We start from the raw sequence: 15750 nt of genomic DNA on the forward strand, positions 1-15750 counted from the left end.
ATGTGTCTTTATGAAAAAGAACCACCAGAGTCATTAAAATGCTGTCTCTGTGTTGATTCATCAACAGACAGAAGACAAATGTGTTTAAATTGAATGTTTATCCTTCTGTATTTACAGATTTTTCAGAATAAAAGTTTTGGTTTGGTCAATCTGTTTGTATTTATCACGTATTAAAGATCATTTCTAATCATTAAAGATTCTCAGCTTTGTAAACTGGCTTTTTTTTGGAGAACAAGTGAAAAAAAGCACAAATCTGCAGTTTTTAGAACATTTACATGACATTTGTTTCCTTTTCTTCGCTAAAAACCTAGTTTCTGTTATCTCCAATTGTTCTGAACTTACCGTTTCTTCATCAAGTTTTATTTTATTCCTTTTTTTATATATCATTTTATGTTTTTATATTATATTCTAATTTGCCTTAATGCTGCATTACTCTGTTTTGTCAATAAACTCAGCAAAGAGCAGAATTGTATATTCTTAATGTTTTGAATCAGTTTTACATGCGTGTAAAGTGATCATATTTATATTTTTATTTATATAAACAGTTGAAAACTCCAGCAGGGACACAGGACATGAAAGAAGCAGACGCCTCATGAATAATGTACCATTTTCTTTTATTGGACTTATATAGAAATACTTAAAAAAAACATGAAGTAGCACCATTACTTAAGTTTTACCGTTTTTTTTGTAGTTTTTTATATCATGTATAACTTTAAATGTCAGAAAAATAAAACTCTTGATACATCTTCTTTGTTTTTTGTTTTTTTTGTTGTTTCTTCAAATCTTGTCTCAGCAAATATAATATTAGTATCTGACCATGAGGTTAAAGGCCCTTTATCATAAAATAAAATATACTTTGTTCTTAAACTTTGCTCAATAAAGTACATTTACGCTCAAGTAACTTTCACCTACATAATATACATAAACAAGTGGTAAACAAACGTATTAAAATAGAAATACTAAAACTATAGTGGTGCAACAGAAGCCTGTAAATCTCCACTGGAATCTAATTCATACAAATTCTTTAGAAAGCGTCGACAGTTTCCTTTGTGTTCAACTTACTAAGTTTTGTACATTTCTCAACATTTCATAATAATATAGAATAAAATATGCTTTATATTACTGAATAAAAAATATGCTGGGTGAAGCAGATTTTAAAACACTTTTTTTTCCGTTTTTTTTGCTGAACCTATAAAAACTCCATCCCAACAGAATACTGTCAAACACCCCGCCCCCCCGGCCCGCCCCTTCCCCGCCCCCCCACAGTCGTGTGATATTAAAACAATACAGTGATCAACGCCGCGAGGCCGTACTAAAAAATAAACAACATTTCAACCCAGCTACAAAAAAGTTCACTGAACTTAAATTAAAATATCTGTAAACATCTTTTTGCAATAAGGAAATATAATCTTTCAAGTCAAAAAAGAAAATAAAATACTTCAAATATCTGTATTAATGTTCATTTCAAACTTGTGTCAACTCGTGGAAATGTAATATATACATATATATGTAGGATATGTCGTCGTCGTCGTCGTCGTCGTCGTCTCTTTTGTTGTGATTTTGTTTTCCTGACCTCGAGCTGCAGTATCTTTGTTCTCGCTTCTCGACGCTCGCTTCACTACATTCATTCGGCAAAAACTGGAAAACTCGGGCTGCGTCCGCACTCGTCTGCGTTCTCCTTCCTTTTAAAACTCCCACTTAAAGGGCCAGTGTGTGAAAATTCAACATATGGACCTTTAGTACCACACGTTTAAGGATGGCTGTATGAATTAGTTGTTTCTAATCAACTCCAAAATTAACCTTTAATATTTATATCAGGAGCCGGCTCAGCTCCACAGAGGTGGCCATTTTGGATCATAGTAGCCCACAATGGACAAAACTAAATCACTATGTTTTGAATTTTGATGATTTCCCTGATGACTTTGCTTCATAATAACAAAAGAATCAGTAAAAGTGAATCATTTTGGTTTGTGGACAATATGAGACATTTGAGAAGATCATATTTTTTTTAAGTTTTAACCCCTTTAACCCTCTTATTATTTACCATTTAGTCTTCAAATAAACCTTTGATACCGACTTTAGGCAGAAGTTGTTGTGCCATTTTGAGCTGCCATGTTTTTACAGACGCTTTAACAGACAAACCAGCCAGTTTTATAAGTATAACACTTTAAAACGTCCTTTCTGGTTCACCATTAAATCTTACACACTGGACCTTTAAATGGAAACACTTAACGGCTCGGTTCACCTTTGAAAACCCAGTCTGGACGGACTTTTTAAAACCACACTCAGTGCACGTGGTCTGACTTTACTCGTTAGTCGTATATTGTGAGGAAAATGACTTCTCCGCTTTAAACGCCCCGACGCCGATTTGAAATGAAAACGCAGTGCTAAGGATGTAGCCACAGCCCGCTAACTGACCGCTGTGTCTCCTCGTTACATAAATATAGGGTACAATTTACTAGAACTATTGATTACTATGCTGTAATATTTAAAACATGCACTTAGATGTTGAAAATATTTCAAAGCTACAGTATATTATTCACAACTACGACCCCCAAAGAGGGCGTCGGCCCTTTCGTCTAGATACTGCAGCCTCTTACATACATATGTATATCTATGTACACGTTCCAAAGCAGGACCCGGGCGATCCCGTTAAAGCAGTACGAAGAGTCTGTTGTTGCTATTGTCGCCAGCCTCGCTGACAGGAACAGTCACAGAGATACACACTTCTTATGAAAATATACGTATAGCCTGAGTGACGCCGGCGTGGCAGACGGGGCATTTGGGCTCGCTCCTCTCGCAGATGCGATTGGCGCATTCCATACAGAACAGGTTGTGCCCACAGGGGACCAGAGCTGCGATGACCTCGCTCTCGAAGCACACCGAGCAGTCGCGGCTGCCCTTCCGGCTCGTGCCGGATGAGGTGGAGGAGGACGAAGAGGAGGAGGACGACGAGTTGGAGGAGTCGCACGGAACTCCGGGCAGGGAGGCGATAGTGCTGGAGTAACCGGGGAAACTGAGCGGACCTCCGCCGGGATCGCTGCGCACCCTTCGTGCTAGCGGGTGCTCAGCGGTGCCTCCGGTGTGGCTGTGAAGTGGAGGTGAGAGTCTGGGCTGCGGGGTACATCCATTAACCCTTCTCTGATTCACCGCTACCCCATTTGCATTGTTGGAGGTGTTGGTGGGGAACATGGCTGAGGTGGAGGTGGGGGAGCTGCCTCCGTTGGAGGAGGGGGTCATGCGACTGTCACACTGAGACCACAGGAAACCGGGCGGGGCTTGTGTTGTGTCGAACCCCGGCGAGGAGTCAAAAGTCATGTCAGTGCAGTCGGGCGAGATGACGTCACTCCCGTAAACGAAGCCGTTGCCGTTGGTGTTGACGTTGATGTTGTTGTTGTTGTTGTTGCCGTTGTTGTTGGTGGTGGTGGTGTAGCTGAGTGCGGGGCTGGGGGGGCTGTAGTCCGCCATGCGAGAGCTGTTGTTGCCAAAGTAGGAGTCTGTGGAGGCGCTGCCCAGGGAGGAGGACGAGTCGTTGCGGTAGTTGGAGAAGGGCTTGCGAGCCGAGGTGAGGTTCATCCCGGCGCTGGCCTTGGACCACAGGGTGGGGTGACCATGCAGGTCAAAACCCACATCAGTACCGTTGGCGTGGAAGTCATTTTCATCTTGGAGCTCAATGAGGCCCCCCGTCCTCATGGCGATGTGGGCTTCAATCTCCTCCCGCGCTCGGTCTACATTCTCGGGCATCCCCGTCACCTCAAACACCGGCTCCTTGTCTCGGCTGGGTGTCACGATGTAGGTGTGGGTTTGCTGCTGGATACGTTTGATGGTGGCTCCCTTGGGGCCCACAACCAGCCCCACCACACGGTAAGGCACCCGCACCTGGATGGTGGTCTGTCCGGGCAGGTTCGGGGGTCCGGGGACTGGGGTGCCGCTTCCGTTCAGGCTGGTGTTTTTGTTCCTGGAGGCTCGGATCATGGAGAAGTGCTCGGCAGCGGAGATGATCTCCCTCCTCGCCATGGCCACGTCCTCCCGCCGTCCCGTCACCACAAAAACAGGCTCCTCGCCTCGAACCGGGGTCTTGATGTAGGTGTTTGTCTTCGCCCGGAGCGCTTTGATCTTGCAACCTGAGGCGTGGAAGCAAAACGGACAAAAGTGAGGACAAGTCGGACAAAAACAACAACCTGATACGTGTCATGTGTTCAACCATTACTCTGAGACTCTATTTTAAACAGCTGCTGTATGTTTATTATTGTCTCACAAAAGGCCGAGCGGCCTCAGAAGCGAGTTAATTAAAACCACATGCTGCAGCACCTTGAACATACAGCAGGACGAAAATAACTCCACAAAGAAACCTGTTCAGTTACAATATCTGAGGAAACGGCAGGAGACGCATGACATAATTAGTGGAACGCGGCCAGAGGAGCGGGACAGTGTGATGCAGCAACATCAGCTCCAGTGTCCACTGTGGGTTTACAGCGGGCTGATGTAGGTTAAACGAGGATAAAACAATGCTTTAAAGCAATCCAGACATTAATCCACATCATTTTTTTTATATATATATTTTTATTTTTTTTAAGCTTAATGTGCATGTAAATAATCTACAAATGCCACATTCAAAAGTGGGCGGGAGACAATTCATGGTAAAACAATGATGTTCCTGAGCCCCCCCCCCCATTATGTTTGTTTATGACAAATCACAACAGTGACGTCGTTCACAAGTCAGTGAAATAGTGAGCAGACCACACGCGGCAGCGTCGCTGTTTCATCCCCATGCGTTTTTTATTTAGAGGAGATTTTTGTCTTTCTAGTCCTAACCACGTGCCTTTTGTGTTTCACCCCGACAACATTCATAACCAGGAAATGCTCAACACCTCCCCAATTTCCTTAATCATTAACACTTTAACTTTAACACGCGAGCCTGAAGACATGCAAGTAAACATTTGTCTGTTTGTCTGAATGTTCTGTGTTTCACACTCTCTTGGATCAACGATGACAACAACAGCAGCAGCAACAGCAGCAGCAGCAGCAGCGTTGCAGGGAGGAGAAAAGACTCCGCATATGTAACCAGGCACCAGAACCGCCCCGCAGCCGGGAGCCCAGTTCACTCCATGCAGCGATGGGCGTCTGCTGCTTGTGGCAAGGTAAGATCGTGACCGTTGTCCTAATCTGATCCTGTGCTGCTCGCCGCCACACATCACTCTGGAAGCCGCTTAATAACAAAGGCAGACAGTGGAGAGCCACTGCCCCCGATGAGCTCACTCAGTGACCTACATGTCCTACTTTAACCACGATAATGATTATAATGACAGGAAGTGTCGGGGGTTTGTTTCTGCTCTCTGTCTCTTCATTCAAATAGTCAAATTGACCTTTTCTTTTCCCTATACACTGAACCCCATTCATTTTTGCCCCAACTTAACATTCATTGACTGTTTTAAAAACAGGCAGACGTCAGAAAAATATAATAAAGTATGTAATCAGAGTTGGGTCCATATACTCTTTGATTCGGCACAGGCGGAATGAACCCAGCGGGCACTTATTCATCTTAAATGTCAACTTCTTGAATCGCCTCGCGCTCCTTGCAGCCGCCCACCTCGCTGTATTTATAGAGGAGGGAACAGCGTGTGACTAAGTGGCGAGACGGTAACAAAAGCACGCGTTTCAGCCAAATCCATTGATACCTGGTGGATTACAGAGGTGTTGAATTCACGACTGGTGCCCACACATTTACACCGAGGCATCACAAAGAAGTGAGAGTGCTCTTGTCGAGAGGCAGCACAGTGTAAAGTTCTTTAAATGCATTTTCTGAGAGTGTTTATTGACATTCTGTTCCAGACATGATGCCCTGTTCCCTGATCCTGACCAAAATAATCATGTTTAGATACTTGAAGTGAAATGGGGTGGGGCCTTTTGTCTGTGATCTACCTTCATAAGATTTCAGAAAATGTTTCAAAAACAAGGGGAAAAATTGTCAACGATAGAGAGGAAACTAATAAAATAGTATTTCAAAAATGTTGCCAAGCATTTTCTTTACAAAATAATATTCCACAAATATGTTATTAGTGTAAAATAAATCCTATGATATGTCGTAAATTTTACAAAAACATGTTATTGTTTAGATATTTTTACAGCTCACAGTCTCCCCCTTGTGGCACATCAAAATAAACCACTAAGACTGTATTTTGCTCAGCAAAACAGCATTTTACACAACCTCCCAGTAAATATTAGTAATTGTCTTCATTTACAATGATTCCAACAAAGGAATATGACTTATGTGGAGAAGTTTTTTTGGGTAAATGTGATGTGCAGTTACATCATAAATTGTCCCTTTGTCGTAGCTTGGAACTCGCTTCAACCTCATTTGTTTTGGTACTCTCACTCACACACACACACACAGTCAACGCACTACAACAACAACAACAACAACAAACACACATGTTTGTGCAGATGTTCTTGTCCGGACAATCCATGCATCCAAACTTTAACCTTAACCACAAATCACAGTCTGAATCTTAACTTAACTACAAGCTAAGACATGAGGTTCTACCATTGAAATGTTGAGGACTTCAGAGCAAGTCCACTTGCCTTCAGTTGAACTCCTGAAGATACAGTGACCTGGGGGACTGAGAACCTTCAAACATACCTAAGAAATGACTATTCTGTCTGAGGAAAACAGGTTCTACCTCCAAAATGTTCAGGAATGCTAAACAAGTCCAGTTGCCTACAGCTGAACTCCTGAAGATACAATGACCTGAATGACTGAGAACCTTCTTAGAAATTGGGGTTCTGTCTCAGAACACATGTTCAGAGGTAATGTTGGGCTAATGGGGATCTATCTCCAAGATGTACAAGACTTTAAAGCAAGTGCAGTTGCCTACAGTTGAACTCCTGAAGATACAAAGACCTGAGCGACAGAGAACGTTCACAGATGTTGTTCTTCAGAGGTGATGCTGGGGTTCTATCTCAGAAATGAGGTTCTGCCTCAGAGGTGATGTTCTAACTTAGAAACGGTGCTTCTCCCCCCCGACATGTGGTTCTGTTTGAGAGGAGAGAGTCTACCTCTGTCTAAGAAATGAGCTTCTGTCTCGTTCGGACCAGACGAGACACGAGAGCACGAGAACTGCTGGAACCTGGAAAAAGTCCGCGTTTCTAGCACGAAAGTCAACAAAAACAAGTACACAAACACACCTTGTCTGCCCACAATCTCTGCCACATGCTCGGAGCTGGGAACCGGGACGCATTCGGTCATGTTGACGCTCTTCTTCCGGGGCTCCTGGTTGTTGTCGAAGAGCGGGTCTTGGTCGTTGTCCAGGCCGAGCAGCGAGAGCTGGTCCAGGGCGATCTGCAGCGCTCTCTGCTCGTCCAGTGCGTCTCCCTGGACGTTGCTGTCGGCGAACAGCGAGCTGGGCATCTTCGCGGATCAAGAAGGCAGGAAAAAGAAGAAGAAGGAGGGTGAAAGAAGGAGTGACCGGGAGGGGAGGAAGAGAGGAGAGGAGGGGAGGAAGAGGAGGGGGAGAGCAAAGGAACCGGAGCCGGTTCTCACAGACAAACTGGTCCGTGGCAAATAAATCAGTGCGGCGGAGAGGAGAGGAAGGAGGAGGAAGAAAAGCAGTGCAAGGTGCCGCAAAATAACATCCACCCCTCTGTGTTTGCTTCTGCCCCCGACAGGAAGAGTTAGTCCCGGGCTGAGCCGAGCCGTGCTGGCCTGTGTTGTGTTGTGTCACGGAGAATAAAAAGCGTGTTTACTCCAGGTAGTGAGGAATATTCCTTCCTGACAAAGAGCCCCTCCCCGGCGGCTTCCTTCAGCTGCTCTGTTGCTTCTGTCTCACTCTCACTCGCACAGCCAGACAGAGAGATGTGCGGGTGACGTCACCGCCTGGGCAGGGACGATGCGGCGCTGGGGGATCATTTGCATCGGGCGAGCTGATTGGGCGGGCCTGCGGTGTGTGGGCGGTGCCAGCGAGCGAGGCACGCCCACTTCTTTGTTCTCAGTCTGTCTTTGTTTCTCGCTGCTCTGCTACTGTGTTTGTTACACTTACACACACACACACACACTTTTGTTTGTTTTTAAAAAATTTTGATAAAAGAAATATTGGTAAAATTTGCGCTTGAAAATGCTGCGTGAAAAAAAGCACTTGAAATAATGAGGTTGAATTTGGCATCTGAGGGAAAGTTGAAGGAAACTTATTGTTTCACAAATTTTAGCCAAATTTGCAAAAATAAACAAATAAATAAAAAAACTGATAAGTCAGTAAGTGCAATAGTAGATATCCTGAAATTAATTGTAAAATTTGCCATAAAATTGGTAAAAGAAAAACACGAGGAAACATATTAAAATTTGCCTGTATCAAAGAAAAGTTTTGTGTAAAAGTTGATGTATCAATAAAACCACTTCATGTTTCACAAATCACGAATTTTAGCCAAAGAAAGTTGGTAAAAAATGTATTTGGGTTTTCAACTATTAACATGATTAACTGATTAAGCAGATTTCCATTAAACTATATGAGAAAATTAAGTCAAATTTGCCATAAAACTGGTAAAAGAATCTCAGGAGGAAACTTAGACCGTGTCACATTACATTTGAGGAAGTCAATAAAAGTAAGTGCAATAATTGATATTCTTCTAGCCTTGTTTCTATTTAACTATATGGAAATTTTTTGTCAAATTTGCCATAAAATTGGTTAAAAAAAACAACCAAAAACCCACACATGAAATGATTTAACGTGAGCTGGAGGTGGAGACTTTGGAATATCAATAAAAGGTGAATTTGTGTCACGGAAACAGATTTATCGTTCTAGCCTTGTTTCCATTCAAATGTTTTTGACCACTGTAAAAAAAGTGACCACATTCACACGGGTGTCATGTTTACATGAATGCCGATCAGAGCTGGAGTCAATAAAAAGTCTACTGCAGAGTCATTTGACCCCGGGAGTAAATGTTGATTGAATCTTTTCCAATTGCAGACAAAAGCCAGATGTTAGTGGGGTTTTTTGACCAGTGGAGAAAAAGGCTTACGGTTGTTTTACTGGCACGGAACATGACATGTGGTCCAGTGTGTTCAGCCACAGCAGACACCAACAGTCAATAAATCAATACACTTATTGATCATTAATCTGCTTCTCCCTCCAGGTGCCAGGCTTCTTTACTCTGAAGGCTTTGAAAAACGTTTTATTTTGAAGGGCTTTAAGGGTATTTCCTGTCGTTTTACAGCACCAGACGATGACGTCACTGTGCCGTCACCTCAGATGAACCTCTGTGGTCACAGAAAACAATAAATAACTTAACGGGAAATTGTACAGACCGTAGTGTTTGGGGCCTTTGAGGACATCTTAAAGGGATAGTTACAGGGTTTTTTCAGGCCCTGTTCTGACGTGATCGCATGTTCATGTTCAATGAGTGAGTTCTTCTGCCCCCTTTTTTCCCCAAGATAACTTTCACTTTCCATATCTGGCAGTCATTGAGGGTCGCGGGGCAAATCTCAGCTGACATAGGGGCGAAAGGCGGGGGTCACACCCTGGACCGATCGAGCCAGTCCATAGTTTTTGAATTTTCTAGACATCAGAAATGGTCTACAGGAGTTACGGTAGTACACGTGTCAAATGCTACCCACCGATGTAAAACTGTCCAATTTGAGTGTCTGCACAACCGAATCAGAAATCTACTTGTGCTGCTGTGACATGAAAGAAGATTTAATGTGAATGTGTCAGCAAAATTTAAACATATTGTTGATAGTTAAAGTATTAATTAATTTGTTTTTTAAATAAAATGCAATTTGTTGAATTATGTGTTGAAATAATGTAAAATATGTTCTTTGTCTTTCAAACAAAAGTTTTAAGTTTAAGTGAATTAACAAAATACAGATTTTAGTGTTTCTTTATTTGTTTGCATCTGTAAATTTATGGTGACTCAGCTATTTTTAAAATGCTTTATCCACTAGTAAAAATGAAAATACTATTTTTAGACGTTATTACACGGTCTCAATAGTTTCACTTTATCTTTGTTTGGGAGCTTTATTCCAGTCTGTGTATAATAAAGTGTGAATAGGGTGTTTTTCATGCACCTCAGATCCAGCAGTGCACGGGACAATAGCTGCAGGCCGTTTGCATATTGTCTTCCTTGGCAGCGCAGTGTGGAAGTATGAGGCGTAAATGTGGAGAGTACTCGGGGTGAAGGGTTGGTCGCCTTTGTGGACGGCCACAGAGCGGGAGGACGAGGGGACGGAGGCGGACGTCACGGGGGCGTTTGGTTCGACACAAAGGGGATTTCAAGCTGATTCAAAACCGTTGAGACCAGAAGCACTTTGCTTTGTCACCTCACTCCTGCAGCACAATACCGATGCTAATGAGGCGGCACTCAGGGACCAGAGGAGCTGACGGGAAAAGACCTTCCTGTTAATATTTGACACCTCAGCTCCAGCCAAAAAAAATCCTCCTCCTCCTCTTCTTCATTCCTAGCAACGCAACATCTATTCACTCCTGTGTTCCCTCAACGTTCAGGTCTTAGAACTTAAAAACAGAACTTTTTTTCTTTTTTCGTTCCTAAAAATCTCTGTAATCTGTAAACTTTGTTTCAAGAAATGTCTTCATACGCACAAAAACCCGGCAAAATGACACTAAACCATGGTAGTTTGTGTGCCAGGCCTGTAAGTGGCGCTGTGACTCTGACACGGAACATGGAGAAAAAAAGACGTGGAGATGAACAAACTCCAAACACAAGAAGAAGAAGATTTGACCATTGTTTCACCAAAGCAGCGTATCGATTGTATGAAGTATAATAACACAAGATGGTGTTTTATCGAGTAATTTAAACAATTTAGAGCCAAGGAAGGTTTTTCTTTCACTCATGACAGCTTCAGATTTATCTGGTGACCTGCTGGTGGGGGCTCTTGACCTCCAAGTTGGGAACCACAGTCATATATCACATGTTCATTTATAATATAATAATATGTATATATTATTTTTTATTTTGTATATAACTTCTACAACAGCCTTCCAGTTGAAAGACAACTTGCTCAATCCTAACTACTTGTACTTTTACTTTACTAAAACTTTAGTACATTTTTATTTACATTTTTTTTGCTTATTTTAACCATAAACAGGCCAGAAAATGATCCTGTGAGTGAATAAGTGCTTTTTCCCATTCTTCCAGAATAACTTTCAATATATGGCAGTTATTTACAATTCACTGCATGTTAAAATGGTGTATTAACAACTTATACTGAAGAAAAACAAAACATTTTATTTAGAAAAACACTGTAGTTGTACACAAAAATCAAATTTTTGTTACCGTAATAACCACACGTTGGCTTTGACGTGCAACTTCTCCGCTTTTCAGAAACCGTTGTGTAATTACGGTAAATGCAAACGTGTCGCCTGCGGTACACTCTGTGTTAAAGGGTCAAGTAATATTATTAAAAAAGTGCATTCAACTTCTATCAAAGTCATTTTCTGGTGACATACTTGTATTTGTACTTAAGTATTACTTGCAGGTACTTTGTTCAAGACTGCTGTACTGAACCAAAGCGGAAACACGGCAAATCCAAGTTCAGCGGTGTCCCACATGCCCAGACGCTGTGACACTGCTCTTTCTTAAGCCCAGACGGACGCTGATCGCTGATCGCTGTTTGGCATTAGTCACCAGCAGCTACTTAGAGGCGATTAGCCGTTCGCCTTTTAATGAGAGGAAGGGAAGCCGAGCCCGCTCTAACCCACAGAGCAGCGGAGGCAGACGGGGCTTCAGTGAAGCTTCTGTCCGTCAGTAAACAGCTGCCGAGCTGCAGACACTGACTGGGTCACAGCAAACATCAGGTCACAGGATACTGAGCCGCCTGTCTGCTCTCCCTCACTGACCTCAGAAACACTCACGCGTGCGTTTCCCGCCGCGGCCACAGCTCGTGTTTACGTGTCGTATTTAAACAAAAGCTACAGGTCATCACGTCCACGCGTGACGTCCACAACTTTCCCCACAAACACAGAAATGTTTTCATACTAAAGAAACTCTGACTCCAAATGCTTTAGTTCCAACAAATGTTTGTTCAAGTCAGAATCCTGACTTCAATCTCAGAATTCTGTTTTTCTGACTTTAATCTCAGAATTCTGACTTTAATCTCAGAATCCTGACTTCAATCTCAGAATTCTGTTTTTCTGATTTTAATCTGAGAATTCTGATTTAATCTCAGAATCCTGACTTCAATCTCAGAATTCTGTTTTTCTGACTTTAATCTCAGAATCCTGACTTCAATCTGAGAATTCTGTTTTTCTGACTTCAATCTCAGAAGTCTGTTTTTCTGACTTTAATCTCAGAATTCTGACTTTAATCTCAGAATCCTGACTTCAATCTCAGAATTCTGTTTTTCTGACTTTAATCTCAGAATTCTGTTTTTCTGACTTTAATCTCAGAATTCTGGTTTTCAGACTTTAACCTCAGAATTCTGACTTCAATCTCAGAATTCTGGTTTTCTGACTTTAATCTCAGAATCCTGACTTTATTCTCAGAATTCTGTCTTTCCAATTTTAATCCCAGAATTCTTTCTTTCAGACTTTAATCTCAGAATTCTGGTTTTCAGACTTTAACCTCAGAATTCTGACTTCAATCTCTGAATTCTGTTTTTCAGACTTTAATCTCAGCATCCTGACTTTAATCTCAGAATTCTGTCCTTCCAACTTTAATCTCAGAATTCTTTCTTTCAGACTTTAATTTCAGAATTCTGAATTTAATCTCAGAATTCTTTCAGGCTTTAATCTCAGAATTGTTTAGTCGGACTAAGAGAAAACGGACCTCAGCCCGGCCGAGCACCGAGGAGATTTACATCATGGACGTGCAGCAGAAGCATCTGCAGAAATATGGAACAAAATCACTGAGAGTATTTCCAGCTCCTGGTTAGATTACAGCAGTTGTGAAGGCAACATTTTGAGCGAGCTGTGCTTCTCATAAAGTGGCTCATGTCTCTCTCTCTCTCACTTTATATACACACACACACACACATATATATGATTTCTTTAAAAGAATTCAATTATTTCCCTGGTAGTTTGATCAGAGCACAGAACGCCTGGAGCTCTGTTCCACAACAGGACATTAAGACAATGCAACGAAACCCAGGAGAGAAGGAGAAGCTCCATTATATCACAGTGAGGGAGGGAGGGGGGGAGGGAGGGGGGGAGGGAGAGAGAGAGAGAGCACACACAGATGGAGAGGGAAGGATGCAGTGACAGACCGGCTGGCACGTAGCACATGTATGCACACACACAGGTTCACATAACTATTCCTCTGAGGACACTGCATTGACTTCCATTCATTTCAAACAGCCTATTAACTTTAACTATAACCAGTTAATGACTAACACTAACCTTATGACCTAACCCACAAATTTAACCAGTTCCTTTACAAATGAGATTCTGCCTCCTCAGGACCAGGTTTTGGTCTCCATGAGGACTACTGGTCCTGACGAGGTGACTGTTTTTACCAGGTCCTGAGGAGGCGACGACTACAAGAACGCTCACATGATGCACACACTCGTTTTCATATCTTAGTGAGGACACGTCATAGTCATAATGCATTCCCCTTTAACCTTAACTTAACCATCACACACTACTTAAACCCTTACCTTAACCTAAACCAGGGTTAGGGTCAGGGTTACCTGGCATAAACACCGACCTTGTCAGGACCGCGAGTCCTCGTGGAGACCAAAACCTGATCAGGTCCTAATGAGGCAGAACCTCATCTCTGAAGGAACTGGTTAAGTTTAGGATTTGAAGATTTGAATGTGTGGTTATGGTTAAGCTCAGGGTTAGGGATTAACTGGTTATAGTTAAGTGAATGGAAGTCAACGCAGAGTCCTGAGAAGAATATCTGTACAAACGTGTGTGTGTGTGTGTGTGTGTGTGTGTGTGTGTGTGTGTGTGTGTGTGTGTAAGCCACAGATTGTAACCTGATCCAAACTCAAGGTTAGACAAAGGAAAATGGGACACTTTGGTTTTGGCTGTGGTTTGTTTTGCTTCTGAGCTTTTTTGCTTTTTCTTTGTTGTGATGAGAGGAATCATTGGGTGTCGGACTGGTTATTAATCTCACCAACGCTCGTCAACAAACAAACAGACAAACAAACAAACAACAGTGTGTGAAGGAGCTGTCGGTGTTTCAGTGAAGAACAAAAGAAAGGAGATTTGTGATTCATGGTCGTTGTTGTTGTTTGTCTCTTTCTTGTTGACATTAGCCGAACAGCATTAAAAGGGTAATATTGTGTTGTTGTCTTTGTTGTTGTTGTTGTTTTCCCGTGTTACTGCAGGAACCTCCCACTGTACATCACATGCATGAGCGGTGAAGCTATAGAAATGGTGCAGCCTGTGTAGGTATGGATGGATGCAGCACTGTCTGCCTCTCCCTCCCCTTTTCTCCTCCCACTCCTCCATCGCCTTCCATTCCTCCCCTCGTTGTCCTCACATCGCTCCGTCTCCTCCCTCCCTCCCTCACCCTCTTCGCTCTGACACACTGAACTGAAGTGGCACTGCCTCCCTGCGCTGTGATTGGCCGCCTGCCAGACGCTGGTGAGCCAAGCAGCACAGCGGCAGGGCAGCTGGAGCCGCTGGCCCACAATGCACCACAACACACTGATCACCCTCCTCCTCCTTCTTCTTCTTCTCCATGTTCATCCCACCCCCACCCCAGTCTTCCTCCTCCTCCTCCTCCTCCTCCTCAGCCACAGCCCAGCTCTTTGTCGTTGCTTTCTTTCTTTCCTCTCGTTCTCATATTCAGTCAATAACTACGTGAAAAACACACATTTACAAAATCGTGTTTTTTACAGTGTAGAATCTCTAACAAAGTGAAATGAGCACATGTTTCCATCACTATGTTAAAGCAGATGTTTAGAGTGTGTTCTATAGAGCGTCTTATATCCTTTGTTTCAGCACAACCTACAGACGATCTGATGAAAAAGGTTATTTTCTGAAAAAGAAAATACTCAAATCATTCAAATTGTATCGAATGTGTGAAATTTGGAAATACGTCAAAGGCGTCAAAATAGTTATGGAATTAGATTTGTGTCAATATTTTCAAAGCAAAAAAATATCGATTTCATCATTCAAAAATATTGTATTTTATTGTTTGAAAAATACACTTTCACAGTGATTTTTGTGTTTGTGGGCGGGCCTTTGGAAGCTGCCTGCTGATTGGCTACTGAGTTTTGGAGCGACAGGAAGTCTACTTTGTGACTTCTGCACAATTATTGCTTCTCCCGTTCTTACTTTTTCTTTGTTGTGATATAAAATCAATCCTAACTTTGTGTAAATTCTCTAAATATGCACATGGACATGAAAACAAACACTAACTATTATTGTCACTAACCTTAACTATAACCAGTCATAGTTTAAACAGTTGGTGAAAATGAAAAAACAAACTTTTCCGTCAGATTGTCTAAAGGTTGTGCTGAAAAACAGAATATAAGACGCTCTATGTAACAGATTCTTAAAGCCTCTGTATACATCTGTTTTAACATAAGTGAAATGAAACATTAAGTGATGATTGTCGGGTGTGTTTCAGTTTAAACATGGAGGAGGACAAAGCTGAAATCAATGCTGATGTGAGTTTCTCACTCAGTCAGGAACCAAACATTCCACAGAGAAACACTAATTTCCACTTCTTCTTCAGAGCCAACCCAGGCTCTTCCACCAGAGCCAGCAGCGCCCCCCCCCCACGTGCTTCCTCCCCCCTCAGACTGCTCGCCGGTCACCAGGCAGCTCAGCGGGAAACCCCTTCCCTCTT

The 15750-nt window shown here is 42.6% G+C and overlaps 1 protein-coding gene across 1 annotated transcript; it reads right to left on the bottom strand.

Moving 5' to 3' along the window:
• Positions 1-1435: 1435 nt before the first annotated feature.
• On the bottom strand, positions 1436-7834 carry mex3b (mex-3 RNA binding family member B). Its single transcript, XM_058629815.1, has 2 exons — positions 7186-7834; positions 1436-4124 (listed from the first exon to the last, which is right to left on the bottom strand). Exons 1-2 carry the CDS (start codon positions 7406-7408, stop codon positions 2731-2733), a joined length of 1617 nt encoding a protein of 538 aa, XP_058485798.1. The 5' UTR covers positions 7409-7834; the 3' UTR covers positions 1436-2730.
• Between the last annotated feature and the right edge of the window lie 7916 nt (positions 7835-15750).

This window comes from Solea solea, chromosome 5 (assembly GCF_958295425.1).
Source record: "Solea solea chromosome 5, fSolSol10.1, whole genome shotgun sequence".
In the NCBI taxonomy this organism is placed as follows: domain Eukaryota; kingdom Metazoa; phylum Chordata; class Actinopteri; order Pleuronectiformes; family Soleidae; genus Solea; species Solea solea.

What these genes read in the sequence shown, in the direction of transcription:
- mex3b (XM_058629815.1), bottom strand. Translation starts at nt 7,408, where the DNA reads ATGCCCAGCTCGCTGTTCGCCGACAGCAACGTCCAGGGAGACGCACTG. An exon ending in AGAGATTGTGGGCAGACAAG is followed by an intron (nt 4,125 to 7,185) that starts GTGTGTTTGTGT and finishes TCCACGCCTCAG; the next exon opens with GTTGCAAGATCAAAGCGCTC.